Genomic DNA, 12,303 nt, shown 5'->3' with positions numbered 1-12,303 from the left:
TGGCTGACCGTATGTCTTCTTTTGAACTTTCTCCACAGGCTGAATCATCGCATGTCCCAATACTCTCTCCGGGGACAAATCATTGCCTACTGCAACAGCCTGAGAGCCCTGTTGGAGGACTTCCCTACCATCAGAAATACCTTCTTCATGATTGGGCAACCACAAGAAAGAAAGAGAGAGAAGGGCTCTAAGGAAGGTATCCAGGCTACCCCCAGGTGGGTGATTTCTTTCCAGCCCATTCCCTCTGTCTTTAAGCATAGGATGTATGTTGGAGTTTGTCCTGAAAATCCTTCCTGCCCCCATTCCCCATGGCAGTTAGACTCCTATTAGAACATTTTTGAGAATCTCTGCAGAATCAGATCACCGGGGACTTTCCCTCCCTGTTGGTGGCTTAAGACACAATTGCTAGTTGTTTGGTTGGTGGTTGCTCTAGAAAAACTAGCGAAAGGCGGAGCTCTAAAGGCAAAAACGCCTCTGTAGTTCCAAGCCCTGAAGGCTTTCTTCATCTGTGGGCAGTTTTGTTGCTTTTCTAATGTACACAGTTTCCTTTTTCCTCTGGTGAGCCAAGAGATTTTCAACAATGGACAGTATTGTTAAAGACAGCAAGTCAAATGCACCCATCTATCATTCGATAATAATGACAACAGCCCACAGAGCACTTTGTGGATATTCTCTCATTCGATCCCTGTGGGATGGGTACAGTTGACATGGCTGAGCGCTGGCCACCTGATTTTCCTTCCACAAGACAGAAAAAAAAAAGAGTGGGGGGGGAAGTGAGGAGGGGAATTAATATTTAGAAATGGTAATGACTATCCTGAGAGGCAGCATGTTGTAATGGATTGAGAGTTGGGCTGCGAGTGAGGGAGCCATAGCTTCAGCCTCTACTGATCTTGTGCCCCTGAGCTTAGCTGCTAAATGCATCTGAACCGAAAGAAAAAAGTGAAGATTCTGGTAATCTAAAGTAGTTCTTGGATTATTAATAGTTTCATGTTTTCTAAAGAGTTCATTATGCATATCCTGAGCTATGTGGAAGGGCAGGTATTGCTCTGCTAAATGGCAGAGTAGGTAGTGTTGGACTCGGAGTCAGGAAGACCCATGTTCATACTTGGCCTCAGATACTGTGTGACCCTGGGCAAGTCACTTAACTACCTCATGCCCCAATTTCTTCACCTATAAAATGAGGATGATAATAATAATAATGGTTGTTGTGGGGGTCGAATAAGATTTGCTTGTGACATGCTTTGCAAATCTCAGAGTGCTATATCATTGCCAGCTATTATTATTCTTCCCATTTTCTGACAGGCAAAAAATGAGTCACGACGGGTATAAATTACTTATGCAGACCACACAGCAAACCAGCGACAGAGCAAGATTTCCAACCTTTGTAGGATGTTGCTCTGTCCCCCTTCCTAGACCAGGGGTGGGGAACCTGGGGCCTCCAGGCCACATGTGGCCCTCTAGGTCCTCAAGTGTGGCCCCTTGACTAAATCCAAACTGCACAGAACAAACCCCCTTAATAAAAGGATTTGTTCTGTAAAACTTGGACTCAGTCAAATGCCACACCCAAGGACCTAGAAGGCCACATGTGGCCTCGAGTCCACAGGCCCCCGCACCCCTCTCCTAGAGCTTTCAGACTCAAACCTCCTATAATTTGTTGAAGTGGGTAGAGAGTTAAGGGTGTAACGGCAGCCTAGCATAATTAGAGCAAGAGCACTGGGCTTAGAGTCAAGAGACCTGTATTTGTCCCAGCAGTTACCACTGTGTGATTGTGGGCAACTCATCTGATCTCCATGAGCCCAGACATGTATAAAATGGGGACAGTAATGCTTATGCTCCTCGCCTCCCAGAGCGGATCTGAGGAAGACACTGTGTGAACCTTACAGTGCTTTATAAAGGTGGATCGTTACTCTTGAGTAGTAGTGTGGCAGAATGGGTAGAGTGCCAGTCTTAGAATTAGAAAGACACATCGTGGCTGGATGATCATATATGCAAACCATTTCACCTCTGTACTACACCCTGAAGACAGCCACGTGGTGCAGTGGATAGAGCGCAGAGCCTAGAGTCAGGAAGACCTGAATTAAAATCCAGCCAGGCTCTTATTAGCTACGTGACCCTGGGCAAGTCATGTAACCCTGTTTGCCTCAGTTTCCTCACCTGTATAATGAGCTGGAGAAGGAAATGGCAAACCACTCCAGTATCTTTGCTCAGAAAAATCCTATCTGGGGGTGACAAAGAGTCAGCGAATGACCGAACAAGGACAGACAACTCTACAGGTCTATCGGTGGAGGGGATTTTCCTCCTAGAGTTCCCCACACTGATTAAATCCCATTTCTGAACCCTCTACTGTGAAAATCATGATTATCATTGTTATCCTCACGCTCATCTTCTATGCGATGGAGCCTGCATAGAAATATTTGGTCAGGCAATAAGTTGACAACCCACTGTTGTTTCTTTATGTTTCATGCTGGTTGAACTATCTGGGGAGGTAGGTAAAATGATTTTTTTTCCAAGTAAATGAGAACCTTGAAGGGATGTCAGTCAATTAGTCAGTAAACATTTATTTAGTGCCTACTATGTACCAGGCACAGTGCTAAGGACTAGAGACACAAATATGAGAAACAAAGACGATGCCTGCGCTACAAGAACTTATACTCTAATGGAGAAAAACAATACAAGAAAGAAATCAGTCGTCGAGGGGTGAGGCAGAGGCGCTTGATTGAGAAGCCAAAAAGGTCTAAAATGAGTACAACTGGAGGAGCTGAAATCATGCGAACTCATCCACAGAAGATTCACTGAGAGCATCTTCCAGGAAGGGCAGGAGCAAACATGGGGGATGATGGGGATGATGGGGATGGTGTGTGCTTCATCTCACTCCCACATAATTTGGCTTGCTTTTCATTATTGTTTTTTCATTATTTCATAATATTCATTATTATTGTTGTTATCTCATTGTTCAGACAGAAGATCGTCCTAGGACCGGTCACTATCCTGCTATTATTCTTCCATATTTAATGTTCTATAGCCTATTGCACAGGGGAACAAAGGAACTCTTTTTTTTTTTTGTAGTTGAAGAAAAGTACTGGGGTAGGACTGATTGTAAGTTAACTGAACAAATTATGGTAATATGAATGTAAGGAAATACTATTGTATCATAAAAAATAATGAAAGAGTTTCAGAGAAAACAGGGAAGACTCGTATGAATTGATGCAAAGGGAAGTGAGCAGAACTGGGAGAACAATTTACACAGTGATGACAATGTTATAAAGACAGAATGCCAAAGGACTTAACTCTGATCAGTGCGATGACCAATTATAATTCCAGAGACCAATGAGGAAGAATGCTACCAGCTTCCTGGTAGAGAAGCGATGGACCTCAGATGCAGAATGAGACATACAGTTTTTAACATGGCCATTGTGGAAATTTACTTTGTGTGACTATATACATATTTGTTAGAAGAGTTTTGTTTTTCTTTTTTCACTGGGAGAGGAAGTGGGAGGGAGGGAGACAGAAATAAATAGAACAAAGATAAATGAAACCTTATGAATTAGAAGCTTACACTCATAAATACAGGGTAGCAGTTGGAGAAATCAGGAAAGGCTTCTTGTAGGAGATGGTGCTTGGTCTGAATCTTGAAGAGCGAGAGGGATTCTATGAGAGAGTGCTGAGATGGCAGATGGGGTATCTTGTGTGAGGAACAGAAAGAGGACCAGATTGGCTAGATCAGACAGTGTGGGAGGAGGAGCAATGCTCAGTGAGGCTGGAAAGGTGGCTTGGATACAAATTGCTGAGGGCTTAAAAGCTAAACAGAGGGGTCTATATGTGACCCTAGAGGCAATAGGGAGCCACTGGAGTTGATTGAATAGGGGAGTGACGTGGTCAGATCTTCACTTAAGGAAAATCATATTGGCAATAGTGTTATTATTATGAATTATCTTGTCCTCATCCTCTTAATGGGGTTCAGATAGAAATGGCATTCTTATCATTATCATTATTATTATTATTAACAGATCTATGCTGTTGACACTTTGTTTCCTTCAAATAATTTGGATGAAACCAAATGTGGAGTGTTGACTCCACAGCTGCACAGATAAGCTATTTGCCTATCACCAAAAAGGCAAGAGTATTCCTATGGGGAGTGTTTGTCTTACTACCTGTTCTACCAAATGGGTCAAAGTTCTTTGAGGGTAGTTCCCCCTCCTCCCTTTCCTGCACCATGAAACCAGAAAGAAAACTTTTTTTTTTCATGGAGAGCCTAGAATCCTAAATAACTCAGTCTGCAAGGAATCATCTATCTATTACAGGGTATTGGCCTTTCGGTATCATTGGCTGTCAGCCATTTCTGACACCAAGGAGTTGTAAATTATTCTTATCTTTAAAAGGCTGACATGTGAAACCGATGTCTTCCACAGTACTCAAACTGCTCTCATCCTACAATTCCTGGCTGTTATAGGGATTATAGCTCATGTGGAATGGAGCGGGGTAGGGGTGGGATAGGAGATAAAGTGCTTCCCTTTCTCTGATAGGAGGCCCCTTCCTGCTTCCATTTCCTCCATTAGCTCCTTGTACTTTGTGGGGCTCCCAATGCAGAGATCCACCTCCGTCGGTCTTCTGTGGGAAGCAACTCTGGGAAACTAACAGTCATATAACTTATTCCAAATAGCAGCTGCACGGGTGCCTCTGCCGAGCCTAGATTGCTCTCTTGGGTTCCCCCAGAGTTATGTATATTTAGTAAATTCTGACATCTGCTGCCAAAGTTCTTGGCTGCTGGGAACTGGGCAGCAGGCATCATAGCCCATCTTTCCAAAGTAGACAGAAATCCAGAGCATGTTAGAAAAAAAAAAAGATGGAAACTAAGTTGGCAAAAAAGTAAATGGTACCACTTGGAAATATGTCCTCTGTACAGGGAGCATTTGTGCTCCTCATTCCTGACATTAGCCAGAAACTTATTCCATCCACTGTTTAGAAAAGCAAGTAGAGTACAGATGTCATTCTCTCATCCTGTAGCCTGGCTGTAGTCAGACATTTGTTCTTCCAAAGAGATATATTTCCGCTTTTTTGGACATTCAGTTTATTTCTCTTGGGTTCTATCCATGTTGCAGTTGAACCCAGCAAACAAAGGCCTCAGCACAAGCCTGAGAACAAGACTTGATGAAACCAGCTTAGGTCTGCTATGGGACAGGAATAGAGGGACTCTGTGACAGCTAAGAAGAGAACCTCATCAAACTAAAACTCCATGGAATGTCAGAGTTGAGAATCACCTGATGAAACCTCCAGCAAAATGGAGGCTGGGTAGAAGTTGTTCTATTTTCAGGGCTCTCCTGGTTTTGAAACAGAGTAAACATAATGGGTTGGCATTTGATTGATAGTTATACATATCATTATTAATAATATATTAAGTATTAATGATATTAAATCTTCTATTGATGATTATTAATAATCAATGGTGTTATTACTATGTTATTGATTAATAACATCATTGATGTATTAATAATTGAAAAAACCAGTACAAAGCTTGCTGTCAGTGTGGCATGCAGTCATTGCTGGTGGCAGACATCTAAATGAAAGCTGACCCAGCCTGTGCCACAAAGAACTATTCTGCAGACGTTGAAAACAAAAGAGAAATGAATGTCACTGAGTTCCCCCCATCTCTTACTTCTGCTAAATAAAGAAACTTCTGGATATATAAATATGACTTCTAGATAAACTTGTTTGCTTCCCAGGGTAGCCACACCCTAGATGTAGGAGGGCCCTGGAACAGTTTTTTCCATTGGAGGCCCTTCCCATGTCGTTCTCTCCCTCTTGCCAAACATTCTCTCCTTAGCAATACAGAGGTGTCTAATAGGACAAGAGGCTTACCGATAGAAGAGGAAGATTAGTAGTAATTGTTCCAATATTTGGAGCAAGCCTATTTCAACGCATTTCCTTGTGTGAGGGAGAGAGGGGAAGATGTTTGAATGACAGAGGCTTATAAATTTCACTTAAGAACACATCTATATTGATTTTTTTTTATTAACACTTATACTTCCCAATATATCCCTCCCTTCCACACCTTCCAGAAAGCCATCTAACAACAACAAGGACAACAAGATACGTAGAGCTTTAAGGCTCGCACGCTTTACAGATATCTCATTTTATCCTTTCAACCGCCCTGGGTGGTAGGTGCTATTATTCTCCCCATTTTACAGAGAAGGAAAATGACAAAGGTTAAGTGACTTGACCAAGGTTCACACAGCTGGTGAGCGTCTCTAGTAAGTGAGATTCGAACCTAGGGTTTTCATCTAGCTGCCTCTTATTAAATGTAACACTGACCATCTTAGCCCCTAACGGCCAATTGTGTTCTATTTCACGCTTATCCCTAGGCTTCTCTGGTACCTTTAAGAGAGATTGAGAAGGGGGTGGGGTATCTGAAGGCCAAGTATGTTACAGAAAGAATGAAAAAAAAAAAAGGAGAGGGAAGAAACAGTTCGGCAAAACCAACCAATATATTGAAAAAATCTGACAATGTGTGTTGTATACTGTAACTGTAAGCCCCACATCTGCCCAGAAGCGGGCGGAGGCGCCTCCTCATATAATTTTACACCATTCAGTTTGGATTGTCTCGTTCCTCTTGTTGTTTCATTCACATCATTGCAGTCATTGAGTATATTATTTTCCTGGTTGGGCTTATGTAACAGCTAGCAAAGTGGGACTTTTTGTTGTCTTTTGTTTTGGAGCACTTCTTATCACTAAGGTGATCGAGTGCCTTTGGTTGAGTATTGCCTTTGTTGGTAGGAAGGCCCACACCCTTTTGCTAATTAGGTAACAAGAGGCGTGAAGCTCTCCGACCCTGAAGGTGTGTGTGTGTGTGTGTGTGTGTGTGTGTGTGTGTGTGTGTGTGTACGTACTCCGAGGTTAGCATTTTGTTTGGGGCTCACTCACTGGAAGAGTGTCATGTGATTTGACCAGAGGAGCCCTCTGGCTTTGAAAAACCCAGATATTGGTGTTTCTTTTTCTGGTAACTATGTATGTAATGTCTTGGACAGGCAGCTAGAAGCCTGTCTGCTGATTTGTGTTATTTATCTCTGTTTATATAATTTCTGCTTGCAATTTTTGTTTGTGTTTTCTCTGAAGTTCAGGATGTGGACTTTTCCCCCTGAACTAAGTGAATGATATATGTGTGTTTAATTAAAGTAAGATTGTTAACCCCTTAAAGTTGCTTTTCTTAGAAAAGCAGATCAAAGAACTTATGCTAGCAGCCCTCCCGTGTGCTGGTGTTATTGGTCTTACATAGCCACAGTAGTGGCATGTAGCATTGTGTTACAGCTTACTTCATTTGGCTAACTCCACTTCTAATGATAATAATCTACTCCAAGGATTTTAAAAATTATTTTGAATAATAATTATTTAATGCAGCATGAGGTAGTGGAAAGAGTCCTGGATCTGGAGTCTGAGGTCCTGGATTCACAGTCAAGCTAATACCATTTACTACCTTTGGGTGAATCTCTTAGCCCCTCTGTGCCTCAGTTTCCTCATCTATAAAATGAGGGATTAGATGGCCTCTGAGGTCCCTTCTTCCTCTAACCCTATGATCCTGTCTTTTAGGTGCATATTGAGCATTGCCATCTCTCATCCCTCAGCTAATGAGACAATTTAAATGGGGATAGAACTGCATCTGTGATTTCCTGGCTTTGGGGAACTCTTCCTGAGGCAACTCCCTCCACCAGTACAGATGGGCACATTCTCTGTAACTTGCAATCTAAGAAAGGTTAAGTGACTTGCCTGTGATCACCCAGCCAGTGCATGAGGAGAAGGAGGCCATGAACCTAGGTCTTGTCCCTCCAAAGCTGTCTCTATCTACTGAACCAGGTGTGGGGAACCTGCGGCCTCGAGGCCACATGTGGCCCTCTAGGTCCTCAAGTGCAGCCCTTTGACAGAAACGTCGAGTTTGGATTCAGTCAAAAGGCTGCACTTGAGGACCTAGAGGGCCACATGTGGCCTCAAAGCCACAGGTTCCCCGCCCCTGCACTAAACCATGCTGCCTCTGTTAAAATGCTGGGTTTCTTTTTTTTTTTTTTAATGGTGTATTGGCAACCAAAAATGGGCTCTCGACCGCAGCCGCTGCCTCGCCGGCCAATCGGAAGGCGCGGAGGCCCGCGCTCCCCGTCCTCTGATTGGAAGATTCAGACTCCAGTCCGCTTTCAAATTTTTAACGGGTAGTGAGTTTGAGTTGCGGCAGCTGGAGGGGCACTGCACGGGGCCGCACGTACTGGAGTTACCTTAAGACTACAAAAATTTATACCCATGCCAAGCCCTGCTTGTTTCTTCAAGGACAGCTGTTGGCAGAAGGTTGCATTCCAGATAATTTGAGAGAAGTTACACAGGACTTTCACTCCCAGCCTGTGGGCAAGTGGACCCGTAGTCTGACAGATTGAAAGAACCTGTGCTTTCCCCGGCGTACCTTACACCCCCGCAGAAGCTGGATGGTTAAAAGCAGCTCCCGTTGGAGCCAGAGGCTGCTACAGCTACAGTTACAGCTACAGTTACAGCTACCGTTACAGCTACAGTTACAGCTACCGTTACAGCTACCGTTACAGCTACCGTTACAGCTACAGTTACAGTTACAGCCACGGCCACAGACACAGCTGAAGCAGGAGCTGCCAGTAGCAGAGCTGACCTACGGGAGGAAGCTGAACAAAGACTTCAGGCCAGTGGGTAATCTTATTACCATAGAGGGGGAAGCATGATTTTGCTTTACGCAATCATGCTTCTCTGTAGCCTCCTGGTTACTCTTTCAAGGCGTACTTATTGGGCCTGGAAGCTTTTGATCAATATATCAAAATGGGGTTGCTGGTTCATGGGTTGGTTACTGTGGAGCCTAAATATATGTTTTGATTCTTTTGCCTTCTACTTTGAGAGTTTCTTATATCCGGCGGTTCCGAACGTTTCAGACATGTTTATGATCCTCTTTGAGATTATAAACTCTGCCCTCCTAATACAAATGGAAAAAGCTTGATTTACTCCAGTTCCTGGAAAATCCATTTTATCCTTTGTAAGCAATGCACACCTTCACCTTCTGGTAAGAATGACAATTATAACTCATACTACTATAGCCCGTCTATTTGCTTATATAGCACTCCCTTTTCATGGCTTCCTCTACAAACATAGTCCCGCCTTTGGCTTTCCCAGTCCAGGAGCTGTTAAGGAAAGAAACAAAGCCCTCTCTCTCCCTTCTTCTTCCTCACAATGGCAGAGCTGGCCTGCCTAAAGTCAAAGTCCCAAGTCCTAATGGCAGCAAAATGATGGTTGAGTAGAAGTTACTCTGTTTCCAATCTTGTGGATTTGAACAAAGGGGAAACATAATTGGCTGGTGTTTGGGCTTCCTGGTGATGGGTAGCCATAAATCCTATTATTAATTATTTATTCTTTGTTAGTAAAAGAAGCAGTTCATCCATATTGTTTCCAATAATCCCTTTGGAATAGACCCTCTAGTTCCCTGGGTCTGCTGTTTACAGATTTTTTCATGATTCTTCCCAGCTATGATGCTTACCCATAGGATCCTCTCTGCATATCACCAGCCTCCACCTTTTTTTGCCCATAATCCCCTTCATCTCTTATAATATCCTTCCTACTAGCCCATTCCCACATCCTGCTATGCTGCCCAAATGGTGAGTGGCCACTCTTCTCTTTTCTGACCTGGCCCTTCCTTAGAGCCATAGGCTGCTACTGCTTAATCTGACCTTAAAATCATCAAGGCTACCCCACCCCTTAGATGAGGAACTGAGGGCTGGAGAGGCTCACGCTATTTCTTCTGGCTCTCAAACCTACTCACTAAATGCTAAGGTATGTGGGGTTCACCATTTCATACAACTCAGTGAGCTCCGTGAATTGGTTCTCTGGGAGATTGCCTTGAGTCCATTGAAATGAGAAGTACCTCTCCATGACCTCTTCTACTGAAGGCTGAAAGGTCTGCATGTTTCATTCAGGCCCTGTCCTATTCCTAACATTGCTGAAGTTATATATCTAAATGGATCTTCCACCAATTAGCAGGCAATTGGGGGAGGTGGGAAGACGGCCAGTGGCGATCTCATCTCTCACTTTGAAGCTTAAGAGAAAAGCAACAACATGGTTAAGTGAGAGGTTGTGACTAAACCTACCTCTCCTCATTACCTCAAAACTGCAAGAAATGCAGCAAACATAACAAAAAAGACAATCATTGAGAGTTAGAGTCTCTAAAATGCAAACTCAGCATGCAAAATATACTGAAGAAAGGTAAACATGTTTGAATAGTTTTTAAAAAGGGGCAAATGTTTCTGTAACTATGGAGGGCTGATTTAAAAAAAAAACAGGTGGGTAGGGAGGAAGAACAAGAACTAATGATTTGTGTCTGGGCTGGAAGAGGAAGAAGAAACATAGGGAAGAGACTTAGCCTGGATTTTTCCAGGAAACCTAAAATAAAGATATATAGTGTTGCCCTTTTAAAAGAAAAAATATTGTGACAATATTTGATAGAGGGGAAAAATGAACTTAATAATCAGAACCATGACTCTTAATGTATAAAACAAGAAAGGACAGCAGAATGGATGAGAAGGCAAAAGCCAACAATTTGCTGTATGCAAGAAAATTAAGTAAAACAAAGATTTATACTGTTTTAAAATTAAGAGGTGGAACCAAATCCAAAAAAGCAAAAGTGAAAATTATAATGCAATTATAGAAATAGATATAGTCAAAAGAAACTTTGAGGCCTAGCAAGGCCAATATATTGGGGCCTAGTAAATAAGTAGCCTCTGTATCCAAATCTAGTGCTTTTTCTATTACACCGTGAATAGTTTTCAATACCTGCCTTACAAGGTTGTTACAAAGAAAGCACTTTGTAAAACTTAATGGATTGTAGAGTAGTTAGTTGTGATCATCATTATACAATTATAAGGTACTTTTGTTGTTTAAATAGCCTATGCTTTGAGAGCTGAGATTTCCCTCTAACATTTTAGGAGTTTTCAGCTCCGGCCACGATGCTTGCTGTCTTCTGATGGAAGAACCTTCCTCAATTTATGGTTCATACCCCATCACTTGGAGGTGCTGATCATGTTCAAAACTCTGCCAGAAAAGGTTTGTATTTTCTAAAAGACTGTGAGGAAAACAATTTATTTTTGTCTTACTATTCAGTGTACCTGTACTATAAAACAAGACCACATTCCTCAGTTCTATCAAGCTCTGATACAGCACCAGGGATGCCCAATGACATCTTTCCCCTAATTAGCTGTCATTTTTCTCACAGATACCAAATATTATTTGTTTGCTTTATTATAGTTCTTCTCATGCCTCATTATTTCTTTGTTTCTTTTGCTCTTTCCAAGACGTTAATGTTCTTTTCTCAGGCTTCCAACATTCTTGAGTAATCCTTGGTTTCCTACCAAATTGTTTTTTTAAAAAAAGAAAAGAAAACCCAGACCCCACCCTTGAGTCCCAGAGGATACATGTAGCTGGAGCTACATACATAACTCAGCTGTGTATCACTTTGGCAAGGTCGATTCTTGACTTTGAGAAACTATGTCATTGGATGTCCACAAAAGGATGGATGCAGATATAGAAGTACTAGACAGTGCCGGATCATGGAGAGGCCAGCATCTCACACTCACAATGTGTAACACTAATTATCTCCATGAAACCTTTCTTTGCCCCCACCCCAAGTGCTAGTGTTCTCCCTCCCAAACTACCTTGTATTTATTCTACATATGCTTGTATATGTACTTGTTTTCTCCCCTGTTAGAATGGAAGGTCCTTGAGAGTAGAGATTATTATATTTTTGTTGTCTCGGTATTTGTAGCATTGAGCACAGTACCTGACACATAGCAGGTGCCTGACAAACGTTTATTGGCTGATTTTCCCTCCTCTCTTACCTTTCCCCATAACTCCCGATTTCCACTGATCCACCATCCTCCCAGTTACACAGGATCAGTATCTTAGAGTCCTCTGTGACATGTCCTCCCTTGTACCACATTTCCAGTCAAATACTATGTCTGCCACAATATCTCTCCTATTTGACTTCCCCTTCTCCTACCTCCACTCTTTGAGTTCAAACCCTTATTGCCTGTTACCTGAACAATTTTAATAACCTCTTAACTGCTCTCCAAAACTCTTATCTCTCTCCTATCCAGTTCATCTTTACCACAGATATCTAAGTAGTCTTCCTAATGTAACTACTTTGATGATGTGAAAAAAAAACTATCCCCACAATGTTCAATGGCTCCCCATTGCCTATGGAATAAAGTGGAGGCAGCCGGTAGCACAGTGGATGGAGCACTGGGCCTGGATTCAGAAAGACCT

General features: G+C 42.5%; 1 protein-coding gene across 1 annotated transcript in view; it reads left to right on the top strand.

The window, feature by feature from the left end:
- LOC118857688 overlaps positions 1-12,303 on the top strand; it is a 202,180-nt gene that overhangs the window by 107,276 nt on the left and 82,601 nt on the right. The window contains 3 exon segments of the mRNA XM_036768262.1: positions 39-196; positions 946-961; positions 10,941-11,085. Coding sequence (XP_036624157.1) covers positions 39-196; positions 946-961; positions 10,941-11,085 — 319 coding nt within the window.

Source organism: Trichosurus vulpecula, chromosome 7 (assembly GCF_011100635.1).
Source record: "Trichosurus vulpecula isolate mTriVul1 chromosome 7, mTriVul1.pri, whole genome shotgun sequence".
In the NCBI taxonomy this organism is placed as follows: Eukaryota; Metazoa; Chordata; class Mammalia; order Diprotodontia; family Phalangeridae; genus Trichosurus; species Trichosurus vulpecula.
The sequence above is the reverse complement of the archived record's forward strand: the minus strand, read 5'-3'. Positions and strand labels throughout refer to the sequence as shown.